The sequence below is a fragment of the Musa acuminata genome, chromosome BXJ1-10 (genome assembly GCF_036884655.1).
Source record: "Musa acuminata AAA Group cultivar baxijiao chromosome BXJ1-10, Cavendish_Baxijiao_AAA, whole genome shotgun sequence".
Lineage (NCBI taxonomy): Eukaryota > Viridiplantae > Streptophyta > Magnoliopsida > Zingiberales > Musaceae > Musa > Musa acuminata.
Genome location: NC_088336.1, coordinates 20,362,139 through 20,378,649, shown reverse-complemented (window position 1 = coordinate 20,378,649; position 16,511 = coordinate 20,362,139). Strand labels below are relative to the sequence as shown.

General features: G+C 34.6%; 1 protein-coding gene across 2 annotated transcripts; it reads left to right on the top strand.

The window, feature by feature from the left end:
* The first annotated feature begins 274 nt into the window (after positions 1-274).
* On the top strand, positions 275-16,424 carry LOC104000429 (uncharacterized). Of its 2 annotated transcripts, XM_018819956.2 has the most exons (15): positions 673-811; positions 929-1,017; positions 2,680-2,970; positions 5,432-5,611; positions 7,478-7,613; positions 8,571-8,902; positions 10,586-10,715; positions 12,082-12,207; positions 12,334-12,378; positions 12,487-12,566; positions 14,043-14,139; positions 15,311-15,400; positions 15,454-15,519; positions 16,050-16,115; positions 16,194-16,424. In XM_018819956.2, the coding sequence occupies exons 3-15, from the start codon at positions 2,729-2,731 to the stop codon at positions 16,353-16,355; spliced, it is 1,752 nt and encodes a 583-aa protein (XP_018675501.2). In that variant the 5' UTR covers positions 673-811; positions 929-1,017; positions 2,680-2,728; the 3' UTR covers positions 16,356-16,424. The 2 variants fall into 2 exon arrangements, with proteins under 2 accessions (XP_009420748.2, XP_018675501.2); XM_009422473.3 differs by lacking the exon at positions 929-1,017 and having other exon boundaries at positions 275-811; positions 15,466-15,519.
* Positions 16,425-16,511: the final 87 nt, after the last annotated feature.

Genomic DNA, 16,511 nt, shown 5'->3' with positions numbered 1-16,511 from the left:
TAAATTTTAAATTTTTTTAATAAATAGATCGGATATACATACTATCACAAAATAAAATACAAAATTTATCGGAAAAGATAAGTGTTGGTAATTCGTATATTGAACTTTTGTTATCAGGACATCTCCCTCAGCACATATATTACAGACAACATACGGTGGTATTTAAAGCGTCAATCTGTATCACATCGGATTCGGATTCTGATTCTACATCAATATACGAATTTAAGACAATTATCGGATTCGGATCTTATAAGGTTGGCTCGGAGCCGCAGATTTTTCGCTTCCCTCCGCACCCCACGAAGGAAATCCCCAAGCTTCCACGATACCCCCCTTCCGAAGGAGTGGCGGTCAGAGATGCTCCAAGTCGCCCTCCGCTGGCCTTTCCCCCAGTCTTCCCTCCACCAAGCTCGATCGTCTTCTTCCTCATAATGCTCCGATCGAGTTCTCCACCGAGCTTCTTCCATGTACGCTTCGAGAAACCCCTCGCCTCTCCCTCTCGCTACCGCGTTCGTCCCGTGGCGGCCTCCTCTTCTTCTCCCCACGCTTTGAGAACCCCGAGAGTAACTCCCACGCAGCATCTGAGATACGATTCGGCTTCGGAACCGGCTGCAGGGTCTGTTGTGACGGAGGAGTCGAAGGATACTTCCGAGCAGGATGATGATACGCCACCCCGTAAGGAGCGGATGGGGATATCCGGGATTTACGTGCCCAGGCAGAAGTACATCTCTGTTACCAAGGACGATCTCCTTGATGCCATCCTCACCATGTTCGGATCGAAGCAGGACGCTGAGGAGTTTAAGCGCTTGGCCATGTAAGCTTGCTTCCTTGTGGCAAAACATCGGAAATGAAATGACAAATGCATGGGATTCTTCTTTTCTAGCACACCATTATCTTCTGCTTCGGTTCAATTTGTTCCTGGTTATTGTAGGATTACTTAGAAGCCCTGTTGAAGAACAACATATGAGGTTCAGCAGATGTCTCTTTGAGAGACTGAGAAACTAGCAGCAATTACCAACGGTACGGACAAAAATATTAGGAAAGCAATGCTTTACGATAAAGATTTTGATTGGGTGGTCCTAATCCCAAAACCTTAAGCTTTAAGAAAGGACCGTAAATATATACATCCATACATTCATTCATACATATATACATATAAAGTTATAACTTTTAACATCCTCTCTCAGGTGAAAGCACATGTGAAATCGAACCAAGTGTGTGGTGCAGGTCAATTAAGAAGGATTTTCACAAGTATTGATTAAATATTGGACTAAACATAGAGGGGTTGATACATTTTTCGAGCACATGACTTGCTCTCATACCATGATAAATGTTTCTGATTGGATGACCAGTAATCCCAAAAGTTTAAGCTATTAGGAAAGTACCCTATATATATTTATAACCTTTGACACTTAACAAGCTTATTTTTTATAGTTCCTTCTGCAGTGGAAATTTCCTTCCAAACTAACCTATGTAAAGTGCAGATGCAAATGCAAGAATTTAATGAACTCTTAGGAAAACGTCTGGGAAGGGTAAACTGCTATAATGCTTTGAAGTACTTTGATATTTGCTTGCATCTAGAAAGGAACTTTGTCAAATGGATAGAAGGTGGGTTCACTGTAAATGTGATAAAGCTTTTGCTATACCCGTGGTTGGGTACTTGGGTCATTATTTTAAGCTTTGAATATGATCATTTCAAAGCTCTATATGTTGATAAGGTCATCTTGTCAAGTGGATGGAAGTATCACAATTTATGTAACGGTCTCCGCCACAGCATGCTGCAGGGATAAATGACATAAAAGATTTAAGTCCTCTTTGAATTTTTGCTTCGCATTTGAATGGATCGGTGATCAAATCAGTCCAACTGTGTAAATATTATAGTAGGATACAACATCTTAAAAGGGGTTTCATGCCAGTATGAATATTTCTTTCTGGTTAGGGCTTCTCCAAAGACATTAAAAGGGGTTTCATGTTAGTATGAATGTTTCATGTAGGTAAGAATATTTGTTTGGGTTATGGCTTATCTAAAGACATCTTAAAAGGGTTCCATGACGGTACGACTATTTGTTTTGGTTAGGATTTCCCCAATTGTGGAAGGAGAAGAAGACTGAGTGGTTAGGTTCTGAGTATGTATCTTGTACTAATTTGTTGGGTTACCCATGCTCCTGTTTTTTTCCTTCTTTTTCCTCCTCTCAATATCTACTTGTTTTACCATGTTGAATTTTTTATCTGTCATTATGAATCGCAACCTAAGATAGGCCACGGTTGCAATTCTTCTTCAAAAGAACCAGAAACTCACTGTTGGATGCTCTCTACTAGCTCCTTAGAAGTTCTAAAGTTTTCAAGGCCGAGTTTATCTTCATTGACATTTTTTATAATTAATTTAGTATTTTCATTAACTTTTAGTGTCATTTCTCAAAGATTCCCATCTTTTTTCTCACAAAATTATTTAAGTTTTTTATGAGGAAGATATTCATGTTTGCTCCATTGTTATGTGTGAAGAGCCAAAGATGTTCTTGTTTATTTTCAATCTTGAAGTTTCTTCTGCAATCAGTGATTTTTGTCTATTCAATTATGGTGAATTGCTTTGTCGTCATGCTGATTCTCAAGATTATTGCCATCTCATTATTTTTTGTTATTAAAAAGCTTTATTGGAATTAAAATAAATTGTCCTATCTTCAGGTGCTTGGATGCCATCCTTCATGCTGAACATAAAGGTATTTTGGAGGAGATGAGGGCTTATTACTCAAGCACATGTTCAAAAGAACGGCATGCTGGGCTTTCTTCAATGAAACTGGAAGAAGACGATTACAACAGGCAGCATATTTCAAGTGAGAGTTCTGATAGTACTGGAAATGGGGAAGCAAACAGCTCCAGAAATGATGACATTGATAAACTGTTATATCTTAGTAATGGTTGGGACCTAAGGAAACTATTCGGACGGTCTCCTGTGGATTCGATTCTTGGGTCAAGGTTAGTTACAGTTGTTCCTTTGGAGTATATATCTTGGGGATTGCTTATGTGATTTTACAGAAGAAACATAAGGTTACTATTAGAATAAAAGGGTTCCAAGACTTGTTAATTTAACTTTGTGCAGTCCAAAGTACAGAATTATTTTCCTTGCAATTCACTTTTATCTGTTAAATGTCCTTGAAGTATGGGACATTCATCAAAAGTACTATTTTTAGACTGTTATGTAGAACACAAACTGCAATATAATTAGCTTGCTTAACATAGGACTGAGTAGCAAATTAAGCTTCTATATTGTTCGGTGAGGATCCATGTGCTTTTCATTCTTTTGACGATAAACAATTATATAATTTTTCTTGTGAGTTTTACCCAAAGCAATAGGTTGTCTTAAAACAAGGACCATTTCACATTGGATCATTAATTCACCTAGATTGGTGCGTCATTATAATGTTATACCAACTTTTGTGGCAGATTGTTCCATTGACAAATCAAACAGAATATTCTTACTTTTCATTGCATGGCCAAATAGATATAATTGCTTATCCAACTTTAGTCATGATACTACCTGCAGCAGGAAGCTTTTCCTCCTTATAATTGGTGTAATCAATGGCCAAGTATGAAGCTACAAACATGGACCTTTTTGAAGTGATGTGATATATATTCATGGCAGGTGATAAAGATTTAGATTTATGTTACTTTGCGATAAGAAGATATAGATTTCAGTTATTTGAGAGAATAATATTAGATTTCAGTTAAGATAGTCATCTTATCAAAGTACTGGAATTCAATGAGCTCACCAGATATGAGAGACTTGGAACAAGAAAAATGAACTTTTGTTAATACTATACAAGCTTCATATATTTGATAAAGTGGTAATTAAATCATTTGCACCTTTTGTACATAACATTGTATGAAGCAAAAATATAGAATTTATCCTTTTTCTTATAGCTTGATGGCCACTAATGCTTATATTATTGTGATTCCGTGCCTTTGAACTATCCAAGGATTAATTGGACGGTTGCCAATACTAACCGGCAGCCAGAGTGGTATGGCTTGTTGTGGGTTGGTACCCTTTGGACTAGAGAGAAAGAGGGTGAGAAGGTTGGAAGAGGAGGCAGAGGTGGAGGCGGAGGCGGAGGAGGGGGTGGTGGAGGAGGAAAGAGGAGGTGGATGAGGAGGAAGAGAAGGTGGAGGAGGTGGCTGCATATTAGTAGGAGGATTCAATGATTTGCATGAGGAGGAGACTTCAATGAAATGGCAGGCAGAGGAGGAGGTCCTGTTGAAGAGAAGAGGGAGACAGTGCATGAGAGGGAGGGGGAGTCTTTGAGAAAGAGTTTGAGGGAATCAAAATTAGAAGAAACAATTGTCAATATAAATGCTGAAAAAAAAAAGAATAGTATAGGTATTGGCCTTTAAGCTTGTCCCCTAGTACCAGACTATACCAGGCTATTTGCTGCCCATGTGGGACGAAACCGGATGAAATCGCCCAATCAACATCTTAGTTGGTTGTCGGGCTGATAAATGCAGGGCATATTAACCGATACGAGCAATATTTGATACGTTAATATTGTCTATTGGTTTTTATACATTTAGACATAATATTTTATTTTTGCATTATGACCAAGTAATAGATGTCAGTCATTCCTTTTATTGGAGACATGCCAGTTGATTGGATGTGTTTTGATCTAATTTAAAAACCATTCCTATTTAAGCTGAATATGTTTATAGACTTATAGTTAGATGGTCTGATCATCCAACTAATAGCAAACAACCTATACAATATGATCTTTGTGGTATGTTCACCATCACATAAATTCAGGTCTTGGCCTAATGAAATAAATCAAAGAATATTGGGATGTGATAAGTTCAGAATGTTTGGGCATTTTGGTTATAGATTGGATTAGTGGGATTCTGGTCTAATCTGAGTCTTATCCTTTTACAGCTTCATCATACAACCTGTAAATGACAAGTATTGAGTGTATTGACTCTCCTTATCTTTCTTTCTTAAGGAAATCTAAATATATTGACTGTTGAACACAATTTTAGTTTTGAAACTATCTGATCAAGCCTTTGGTTTGACTTGTATCGATGGAATAATGATAGAACTCTGTTATTAACCTGAAATAGTTGAAAATTCACAAGTCCCTGGTGGGAGATTTTCTTTTAGTTTATAGTTTCAATCATGTCAGTCTTGTGTATGGTTTGTAATTATTAATCTTACTTGCAGATGTTAAAGAATCAATAAATCAATAAGGACAGTACATCAATTTAAATAATGAAAGTTCTGAAGAACCATATTGTATGATTTGCCTTCTTAAACAAGCAGCTGAAACAATTTAATCCTGTTTTATATATTTGTAACTCTTTTCTTCTGTTGTCCCTATGGAAGAACTTATTAGTCATACTGTATAGTTTAGGTTGATCTGCCACTTCTAATTATCATAAAGGTGGTTGTCAAATGCAGAGTTGCTGTTGCAAATAAATTTCAACACTCCTTTATGAAGCTTCTACAAGATGCTCAGTTTGAAGAATTGTCAGTAGAGGATTTACTATTAACAAATGCATTAAATAATGACTATCTCTTGACACTCCCAGTATATGTGGACTGGAAAAAAGCTTTTGAATCAAATGCAATAATATTCAGGTGTGATCCTAGTCTTTTTATACTGGTAAAACATTTAGATTTTGATATTTTGCTTAAGCAATTGATTGTTGCAATTCATATATTCTTTTTATAGGTGTAGTAACATGAGTATTCTTGAGATCCTAAACACTTTTCCAGTGTATTTAATCTAATTGTCAGAATTAATTAGTTTTTGATTGTAATAAATGAAGTAATGATCTACTCTCATTTAAGCTGTAGTTAGAAGAGATGAGGTAATTACTAATTAGTATTAGTGTTACAAAGATAGGTGGAGGAAAACCTAAAATGAATTTAATTTAAAGTTTAAACTATAAATTAAGATTTGAATGCTTTTAAAATATAAATTAAGATTTAAATGCTCTTAATGACAGTAAAATATACATGTAGTTCAACTTAAAAAGTTGGTAAATTATGACTACTTGTAGCTTGTTGTATTCAGTTCATGGTGTAACTAAACAAATGTTTTGTACAGGCCAAAATCATTTAGGCAAAATACAGAATCTGAGTCCAAAATTCATTAAAACTGATATGTTCATGATCAGTTAATCATAGCCATCAAAACTGATAGAGTGTTCCCTCTTTTGCCCGATGCATCCTGGTTTTGTTCCTTCCATTTCAGTTTTTGCAATCTTGGATTATTGGATATTTAAAACATAATTCTGTTGGCATACCATGGCATTCTCCCATGCTGAACTGGACAGTAGCTTCTGAATCTGGTTCAAACTTTTATGGCAACTGTTTTCTAAATCACAATTTCCAATGTATTTATTAAAGCCTTAAACTCTGCATGAAAGATAGATGTGTTACTCTGAGAATTGCTCAGCAACATACTAGCCTCGTCTCTAAATCTCACAATATCCTGGTGTAACTGGACGTTCCTGAGCTAAAATTGTGGCCTTTTAGCCATTAAAATTTAGAAAACAGTCAGAATCTGATTGGTTTGAGCCGGACTGATGCCAATGCTTTCTCATGTGCTCCCAGTTTCATATGTATTCTGTCATTCTTAACATCAGATTTATGGTTTGATGTTCTTTACCTTCAAATTGGCTTATTCAATTGAACTGAAGATATTCCAACCCAATTCTGACTGCCATTTTCCATGGTCTCCCAGCATAGCCTGTTTCCAGAACTCATCTGTGATGCTGGAACATACAAACATCTCATTTTCTACATAGATGCACCTGGATTAATTCAACAATATTTTTCTGTAGATATTCAATAAATGTGTTAAGTAGTTTCAGAGATAGTGCTGCACAAAGAACAAATTGCAGCCTTAACATCATCAGAAACATCATGTACTGGAAGTCGATGAATAAACAATTATTTGTCCATACCCAATATATTTACTTGGTTATGTTTTCTACTTTGATATTGCCATGCTTATTTAGTTTAGTACTTCTGTTAATGGATGAAAGTTTGAAACAGGAATATATAATAATTCATTTGTAAATCATATGTATTTTGGTAGGAATCTTAGAATAAAAATATGCTGTGTTTATTGTAATGGTTTGTCATGTAATTTATTTCTAATGAACTACTGGATGGGGAAGAAACTTTCAAAACAGAACTCAATACTTATTTTGGTCAATGCTACATATTGATATTAGTTTGCAACATATTCTTGTGGTAATATCTCGACAGCTGCTGCAGTGTTACAAATCTATTGGATGAATATTAAGGCGTGTTTTTGGTATCACTGAAATATTATTTGAAAACAAAATGGTGTGGATATGCAATTGGTGAAGTGCATATTTGACAACAAAATGTAGTCACTAAAATGGTGAAGTGCTTCTCTTGTGAATTAGTTTTCTTCCATGGTTATATCATTGTATCATCTATTTATCCTCATAGCTCAATGTCTTTCAGGCGTGGATATGCAACTGAGAGGCAGAAGGGTTTCCTTATTGTTGAAAAATTAGATTATCTGCAGTCAAAGCTCTTGCAAGAGATTTTCTTTAATCTATCAAAACCAGTGAAAAGAATTGGAAGATGGCTTAATGAGGTTAGTTGATGTTTTTTTTACATTGATATTCCCTTGTATTAATGACATTTATTATGAATTTGTCTAGTCATCATGAGTTCTTGATGTTTGTTTATATTTAGTTTGGTTGGGCAAGACTAAAGGTACAAGTTATTTAAGATTCTATTTTTATTTTTATTTTTATGTGATCAGTATCTAATTCTACGCCTCCTTTATTTTCATTTTATACTTATGAGCGAAGCATCACTATTGAACCATTACATGAGAGATAAATCCTTCCAGCTGTGGTTTTAGTTTTGTTCTTTTTTTTTTTTACTCCACATGCCTATATTTGGTTTCTTTATTATGAAAGAGTATTTTGAAGTGGATATGAATGATAAAATTGACTCCTGCATAAGTCAAATTGCAACAGGAGCATGTAGCTTTTGCAATAGTGTCATTATTTCCGTGCAATTTAGCTTGCTATCACAAGTTTTCTCTTTTATTTTTATTGCACATGTATCCCAGTCCTGCACCAACTCATCCTGGTTCTTTCTTGTGAACCTCCTGTCATATGCAGGTTCAACTGGCTCGTAGGTTTGGCGGATCTTCTATTAAGTGAAGATTTTGGCCTCAACATCTTGATCTTCTAAAACCTAGAGATATTCATGTGCATTCATATATGTCTGGTTCCAAAATGCTCTTTGTTGCAAGATTCATATATCTTTTTAATAGTGCATAAAAAAAAATCATTTCAGAATTGCTTTTTCATATATTGAACCTTGGAAATAATGAAAGAGAACTTTACCATTCACTTTCTGTTAGAAATTTAGGGATATCTTGTGTCTTTCTATTTGCTGAGTGTTTTTGGTACTTGTTCTAATTTGTATTCAATTTCTTTCTTCAAGTTAAGTTGTCAAGTTTGTTTAAATTTCAAGTTGCCACTTCCCTCTTCATAAATTTAAGCTTCCTGTTCATATACTTTTTACTTGACAACAGGCTTTGAAGCATTATCATGAAGTGCAAAATATCGAAATTTGGATGGATAAACTGAAGATTTGGCTTAGGGAGAAATATTCTCCTGAAAGTGCACTGTCCTATTGTGAAAGCACATCAAGAAATCATCAAGACACTGACCGGATAACAGATATTGATCTTCCTGTTTGGCTTGCTGCACAAAAGGCTGTCTCTCGTTACGAAGGGCTTTTATCACCTGTAGGACCTCGTGGAAGACTCATAAGACGAATGCTTGTTTGGTTTGGAATAATTCCTTCACTCCCAGAAGCATCAACTGACTTTGATGATAAAGTAAATCCAGAGACCAAATTGAGGTTAGTGCTCGTAATTTTTAATTTTTTTGCTCAACATTGCCTTTTGCCCAACTTGGACTTGGATGTGAAAACATAACCACAGCTTCAAATTAGCTAAAGAATATAAATAAATGAAAAATAAAAATATATTATTAGACAAAAGAGAAATGAAACGTGCCTTGTCTAATTAAATCTGTAGTAATATTCCTATTTTTTAGGTATGTTGTGTATGCTTCTGAGACCTGTGCTGATGTTCTTATTCATTTTCCAAATGTAATGGTTGGGTATGCTTCTATCATATATGTGCTAATAGGCACCTGGATACTTGTAAGTTTGCAACTTGGGTTTTGTTTACATGGTTTGAGGATGGTTGAGAGTTTCATTTGTGACTAATCTGAATACAGTCAGCCAATACTTTGAGAACATTACACAAATCAGAACCAAATCATGGTCTTTATCACTATCGACATCAACATTGCTTTCACATCTGTAGCTATATGCTTGTTGTAGTCCGTTCATTCTTTAGAAGCAATTGATGAGCAACAAATATAGTTGGATGATGAGACGTCTTCTCCTTCAGCTTTCATACTTCGTGAGGTTCGCGAAGATGACAATGACGTGGATCATAGTATGTCTACTAATGATGGTGGCAAGGGCAAATGATTTGTGTCCTACTATGCAAACACAAACAAAAGGAGTGTGGATCGAAGAACAGGGTTTTAGTCATGCCACCAAGATTAATCCTCATATTCATAACCTTCTTATCAGCACGAATCTCATGGCCAACATTTTCATATCCCAAAAGCAAAATATGTTATGGTGCATATGAGGTCTATCCCAGTGGCACCTTGTCTTTTGCCCATGCACAATAATAAAATATTGGCGATGTTCTTCTTGCCCCATCCATGATAGTCTTTTTTCATCTGGATCATTCACTATGTCTAAGAATAGATCTACTCTGATATCATATACAATCCACCCTAATATAATAATTGACTCGTTAACTTGAAAGATCCGAGGGATTGATTTAAACTGCTTAAGTCTAAGTTAATACTAGACCCATCTAACCCTATAAATTAAATTAAATATTTTTTTTATATCCGATGTGGCACTAAATCACTGTGTGTGGTAGTCCAGGCTACACTGTCTAATTGGCTTGTAGGTAGTGTGTGCCTAACTGATTGTGCTATAAAGCAGTCCCCAATCCCCAAAGTTTGCCAGCAAGGTGACAATGTATAAGCTGGAGAAACTAGTCAACTACCATGTGATGAGATGAATAAAGATGAATAAACATAGGCAGTAGACATTGACTCACAGTCACAGGTTAATGGAGAACATGATCCTAAATAAAGAAAAATATGGAAAGTGTCAGTTTTGAAGCCAAAACAGTTGAAACTTAAAATGTTTCTCTTTCTTTTATGGTGATGTGTGATCAGTATCAGAAAACCAAACTGTCTCTTGGTCCATGACTTCTCTGGAAGATGCTATATGAATTGTTGCTGTAGGTCAACATATACTGTCAGCTTCATATTTGTCCAGCACTGTGTTTCATGCAAATTTTTTATTTAGAACTGCCTGCTTTTACTTTTCATATATTTTCATTTTCTGCAATTCCTTTATAATTATTAAATTCTTGTTTGTGAATATTTCTTGCTGTTTTAGATGCTGTGATGTATAGGAATTAAATAAAATGAATTTTTTTAGGACAAACTTTCTTCCAAGGATAACTCTCAGCAACATATGGGAACCTGCTTCAAGGGAATCATGTAGCTATAGTGTATGGAAAATGTTAAAAACTGCAGCTTACATTCTATGCTCACAGTCAACCCTTCAGGTAATTGACAACTAACTTTTATACTTAGTGTTGAGAATTTTCAACTCTTAAATCTGAATTTTTCTTCATACAATTGTGTAATTTACTATCATCTTTACTACTAAGCATCTTTTATGTTGAGTATAGTCAAAAGAATCCCTTGTTATACCTTCTCTGATAGATTTACCAAAACCGAATATAACTGCTGATTGATCAAGATGCTAGAGCTGACGAGAATAGTTGAATTTTGTCACTGTGATGTTAGTATGAATGGATATAATTTGTTAGGGCATGTTTTAAAAACTGCCAAATTTTATGTGAACATGGATGCCTATTGTTTTCTTTTTAAGGCTTCTAGAAATGATGCGAGGAATGTTGCTTGGAAGCATTATATTTATTGGCACATTGTGTGGTATAAAATAAATATGAATCTGACACTGGATGGAGGCAATATATGCTGTTGAATCAATAGGTAACTATCAAAGGTAGATTTAAGACTGTCTCTGAATATTAAACGCAATGATAATTGAGTATCGGAATAGTAAGATGGTATGACAGTCACTAATAAACTTTAGTTTGGAGTCTAGTATCCATAATCAATAATATTTTATTGCACTTCAAATTAAATTAGAAATATTTGCAGAATGTAAGAAATCCGAAGCAAGGATGGAAGAAAATGAAAGGAAAGGAAAGTGCTAAAACTCGAGCTACACTCACTTTATCTTTAGTCTCATGTGATGCCTTTAAACTTTTGGACCCCTCAGAGATGGTTCTTGACTTTCTGCGGTAAAAGATTTAGGAGAACATAGAAAATGTAAGTGCTATGTTTTGAAAGCTAAGAGCAAACTAATGAAGTACCCACCTGATGGCCCTTTTTAAACGGGTAAAAATAAAATGCCCTACTGAACTTATAATGGCCCATTAAGTAAGTTTATATATGAGTTCTATATATGTCATTGAATTTTGTTGGTAGATATGTACACAATTCTTTGGGCACAACACAAGAATATTGATTTTTTTATTTTATTTCTACCTATTGACTTCAATAGAGGATAAAAGAAAAAGAGAATCATTTATATGGGCATGTGCTAAGAAGGTCGATAGATGCTGTAGTTAGAAGAAATGACACAATTAGTATTACCGGTATGGGAGAACTTGAAGAATACCTCAGAAGATTTTACTATAAAGTATAAACTATAAATAAAGATTTAAATAATTTTAATTTAACTATGAGATTGATTTTTATAGAGCTTAATGGCAACAAAAGATTTATGTAGCTGTCCCAAGTAACTAGTACTTTACAACTTCTTGTTGTTATTGTATATTATATCTACTGTCAGACATTTGTTTAACAGATGTTTGAAATTCTGTTTTGATTTTGTATCAGGAGCCAGCTTTTCAAGAACTGGTCCTCCTTTATAATGAGAAAGAAGATCAAAATGAAAATGACATAGCTGGCATTGACCCTCTCCAGTTAAAGATATATGAGAAAATACCAATTCCAGATCTCCCGGTAAATTAATATAATTCTAGACTATGGTAATTCTGAAATGGATATACCATTCAGCTTCTGCATATGCTGTCGTTTGAAGTTTATTTCGAAAACAAGCTTACATATATTTGAATATTTCAAATGCAGGTTATTTTTCCCCACAAGAAATTATCTTTCCGTATCCTAGATACGGTATGTTCATATTCATGAATTTACTCTAAGGTTGATATTGAATAATAATCATAAGTTATTGACTATTCTCTTTTGCCTCAAAAATACTTTTTTAATTTTGTACTACAGGTGCGATTGGATGTTGCAAGCTTACTTGGATTGTTGGCATACTTTATTAATTACAAATTTGAGAACATTGCCTCTTCTCCGTACGCATGTGATACACTTCTAACTTCATTTTCATCCTGAAAAAGCAAACCTGCACTTTCATGAGGTCCTTATAAATATTAGATGAAAGTGAATTCTTAATTTTGGTTCTTTTGAACTGCACAGTCCTTTCACTATGGATATGTGCATCATTAAATCTCTAATTTTTTTTTGTTTGTCCTTTTGTATCTACTATCTATATCAGGGTTTGCAATACCGTACTGTACTGTCCAGTATGGGCGGAACATACTGGTTCGCCAGCAGACTGGCATGCGGGCCGCTCGTTACTGAGTGGTATCAGGCATCTAGCCCTGTATCGAGCGATACGAGGTTGTACAGGGCGATAACAATCGAAATCAATCATTACCAAATGGTAACAGTACTCTAACGGTTGATTTAACCGTTGGAGGCCTCCTCAAAGGTTTTTAAACCCTTTCCTCCCCTCTATTTCAATCCATTTCACTCTCAAACTCTCTTAAACTCTCTCAAGCTCATTTTTTCTCACATTCTCTCTCTTATTCTCATATTTTTACTCTCCTAAATTCAACAAAGCAATAATTTATGGATTAAATCGAATTTAGAAGGCTAATTTGGGAGGATTAAGAGGAAGAATGATATGGAACGAACCGAAATTACGAACCTTACACAAGGCTACTCCTCGCCCGAAAAGAATATGTGACATTATTCTTACCTAATTTACATTAGTTTTGATAAAACTATACTAAATGTATATTTATTCCTAACTTAAAAACCCTATCCTACAATATGAGATTAAGAACCCTGATCTATATATCTAGTTATACATTAAAGAGCTTGTTATTCTACTTTGGTCTTTCACTATCTATGCTTTATTGTTTGAATACATAGTCGAAGGACAACAAATTCTTCTAAGTACAAGATAATCTGCTATTCAATTTCTCTGGAAATTGTTTTTCTCAGAGAGGACAGAGTTATAGAACATATTCATTGAGGAAATATGCATATAATATAGGTTTGAGTGAGGATGTGGATCTAAGTTCTCTTTTCAGTTTTTATGTCATAGTACAGGGGCCTTCTTAACATATTCGTAATGAGAAGTTCCAAACTAAGTTGCTGATTATTTGAAATTGTTTACTTGGCACACATAAGTCCATTAACTGTTGTCGTGAACTTGATAGCTTTGTAAGGCCTGATTATCTATTTCAAATGAAACTTGATAGATAGTGTGTTTTAGATAGATGGAATAGCTATTTGGGTTAGAAACACTGTAAGAATTAATATTTTATAACCAAAGGATTATAGCTGATGGAAAGTATGGTAAGATGTCATGATTCAGTGCATACATGGAACATCTCTGCATAGTGTAAAATCTCCTGTGTTCTTCTGTCTCTGTCTTCTAGAGGAGTTTTACCTCATGTTATTGTTGTCTGTAATCACCTTTTATTTGTCAAGTTTCTAAATCAGAGGGCTTCTTAAATATCATTTTTCTGCACAAGCAGGTCTGCTGTTCTTCTTGATGTGATCGCCATCAGTGCACTTATAATTTATCTGAGTCGAGTAGTGTTAGGTTACAAACAGACTTGGGACCGGTATCAGGTGAGTTCAATACCTATTAAATTGCTTAATTCTGTAAACTCAATAAACTTTCTGCAAAGGCATCTTATTTTTAATAATGATCTGTTTTTGTATAACAATTGTTGCTGTTGGTTTTTCATTGTTCTCTGCCTGTACCATGATTTCATGAATAACTGCCTTCTCTTCAAGCAGTGGATAATATCCAATTTTTTGAGTTCAAAGTTTTTTTTTGTTTAAATTATGTTCAAATTACCTAATAAAAGGTGGAGACCATTACGTGTGAGAATATTTTGTGGATCATGCTTTTCATGATTGATCCCATCCCTAAACAAGGATATAAACTATATACTATTTAACAAGGTCTTCAATTTCGAATAATACCGTTCGGTACGGGCGGTATGTACCGGTCCGTCAGCAGACCAGTACATGGACCGCCCGTTACTGGACGATATATATATATAAGGCGACGTCGCGTCGCCTCGGTGACGTCGCCCCACGTGGGAGAAGCGAAAGGCGACGTCGCCTTCTATAAAAATATTTATATATAAAAAAATCTTTTATATATAAGTATATATATATATAAGATTTTGGCGATGTTGCCGAGGTGATGTCGCCTTATTTTTCTGCGACGTCACCCTGTAGGGAGAAGAGAGAGGTGACGCCGTCAAAATTTTATTTTACTATATATATATATATATATATATATATATATATATATATATATATATATATATATATATATATATATATATATATATATATATATCGAACGGTATACTGCTCGGTATACAATACCGTATCGTACCGAGCGAATGTCGAAACTTTGGTACGATATGATATTTCAATCCTTGCTATTTAAAGCTAACTCCAATTTCATGATTAGTCCAGTAAAACAAAGCATGCCTCTGACCTTTTAATATTTAAAGCTAACTCTAATTTTACTCAACTTCTAGTGTAAAGCTAAATTTTAGGAGAAAAATCAAGGTTGGTCAGTGACTGAAGGCATCAAACTGCTAATACCTATTCCAATCATTAAAATAATCATTGATGTACATTATAATTTTGGCCTTCTTGTAACTCTATAGTAAGGTAATCAAGTAATCTTGGCATGAAGGATTATTGCTTTTCTTTTTTTATTTTCTTTTGACAAGGATATTTTCAATAACAACTGAGTGCATATATTTGTTTTCAGCTGCTGGTTAATAGAACCCTTTATGAGAAAACTTTAGCAAGTGGATTTGGTTCGGTTCACTTTCTTGTTGATGCTTCTGAACAACAGCAAGTAAGAAGCTCTTGTTTAGAATATTATTTTGGTTTCTTATCTTTATATCCTAGTATTTCATGCAGTTCAAGGAAGCAGTTCTGGTTTATGCAATTCTACTCCTTCCTGAAACATATCAGGTACATTAGCTCTGTGTTCATTCCGAGTGGGAATACAAGAATGATATGTAGCTATTACATGAAGGATGTAGTTGGATTTCTCTAGTTTTAGTGTTCATATATTTTGGTCAATTCAGTCACTTTAGCTATGTTATGCTCGTTGATTTCCTCTTTTGTTTTTTCGTTGTTTTGAAGAAACATCAATGAAGTAACATGGGATGCCAATCTAACAATTGACACTAACTATAATTGTTATTTTTGGGATTTCTTTTCTAGTGGTTTAGACAATTTTCTTCATCACATCTGTGGGTTCTTTTTATTTTTAAATTTGCTACAAGGAATACATTATCTGTCACTATCATTTAAAGAAAGGATATAATTAATCTGTGGTTTCATTAGTGTTCCCTATGGTTTAAGAATCTTATGTTTTTATAAGAACCAAGTGAAAACTAAAAGAAACACGGTTAGGATAGAGATTTTTTGTTTTGTTAAAGGTAAGTGATGAAGACTGGATTGTACACATCTTATAAAATTTGTTGTTCAATATGCAGATATCATGCCGCAAAAATATTAAAGATTCATGTGAGAAGTTCATGTATGATAGATTTACGGAAAAGGTATGAAAGAAATCCTTCTTCAAAATATTATGAGGTGTGCATAAATTAATAACAATATTGAGTGTTCATTTTCTGCAGATCGAAATGCCTGTTGACAAGGCGGTGGATACACTGATGAGGCTGGGCCTCATGTCTGAGATTTCTGTGCAAGGAAATATTGCACTGAAAGTTCTTCCTTTTTCAGAAGCCTTTGAGACCCTGAGGAAACGCTGGACTGAATTGCTAGAATCGAAGTCATGATCATTCCTCTCACTTGTATCCTAATTGATCTTATCGAGTATAATAGAATTACAGTTATTATTCCAACTACATTATTTCTTTGCATCATCCTCATGAAGACACGCACACTTCGTTCCTTAAGACAGTGAAGCTTAAAGACAATGTGTTATACTAACA

What these genes read in the sequence shown, in the direction of transcription:
- LOC104000429 (XM_009422473.3), top strand. Translation starts at nt 429, where the DNA reads ATGCTCCGATCGAGTTCTCCACCGAGCTTCTTCCATGTACGCTTCGAG. An exon ending in GCTCACAGTCAACCCTTCAG is followed by an intron (nt 10,716 to 12,081) that starts GTAATTGACAAC and finishes ATTTTGTATCAG; the next exon opens with GAGCCAGCTTTTCAAGAACT. An exon ending in ATGCTTCTGAACAACAGCAA is followed by an intron (nt 15,401 to 15,465) that starts GTAAGAAGCTCT and finishes TATTTCATGCAG; the next exon opens with TTCAAGGAAGCAGTTCTGGT.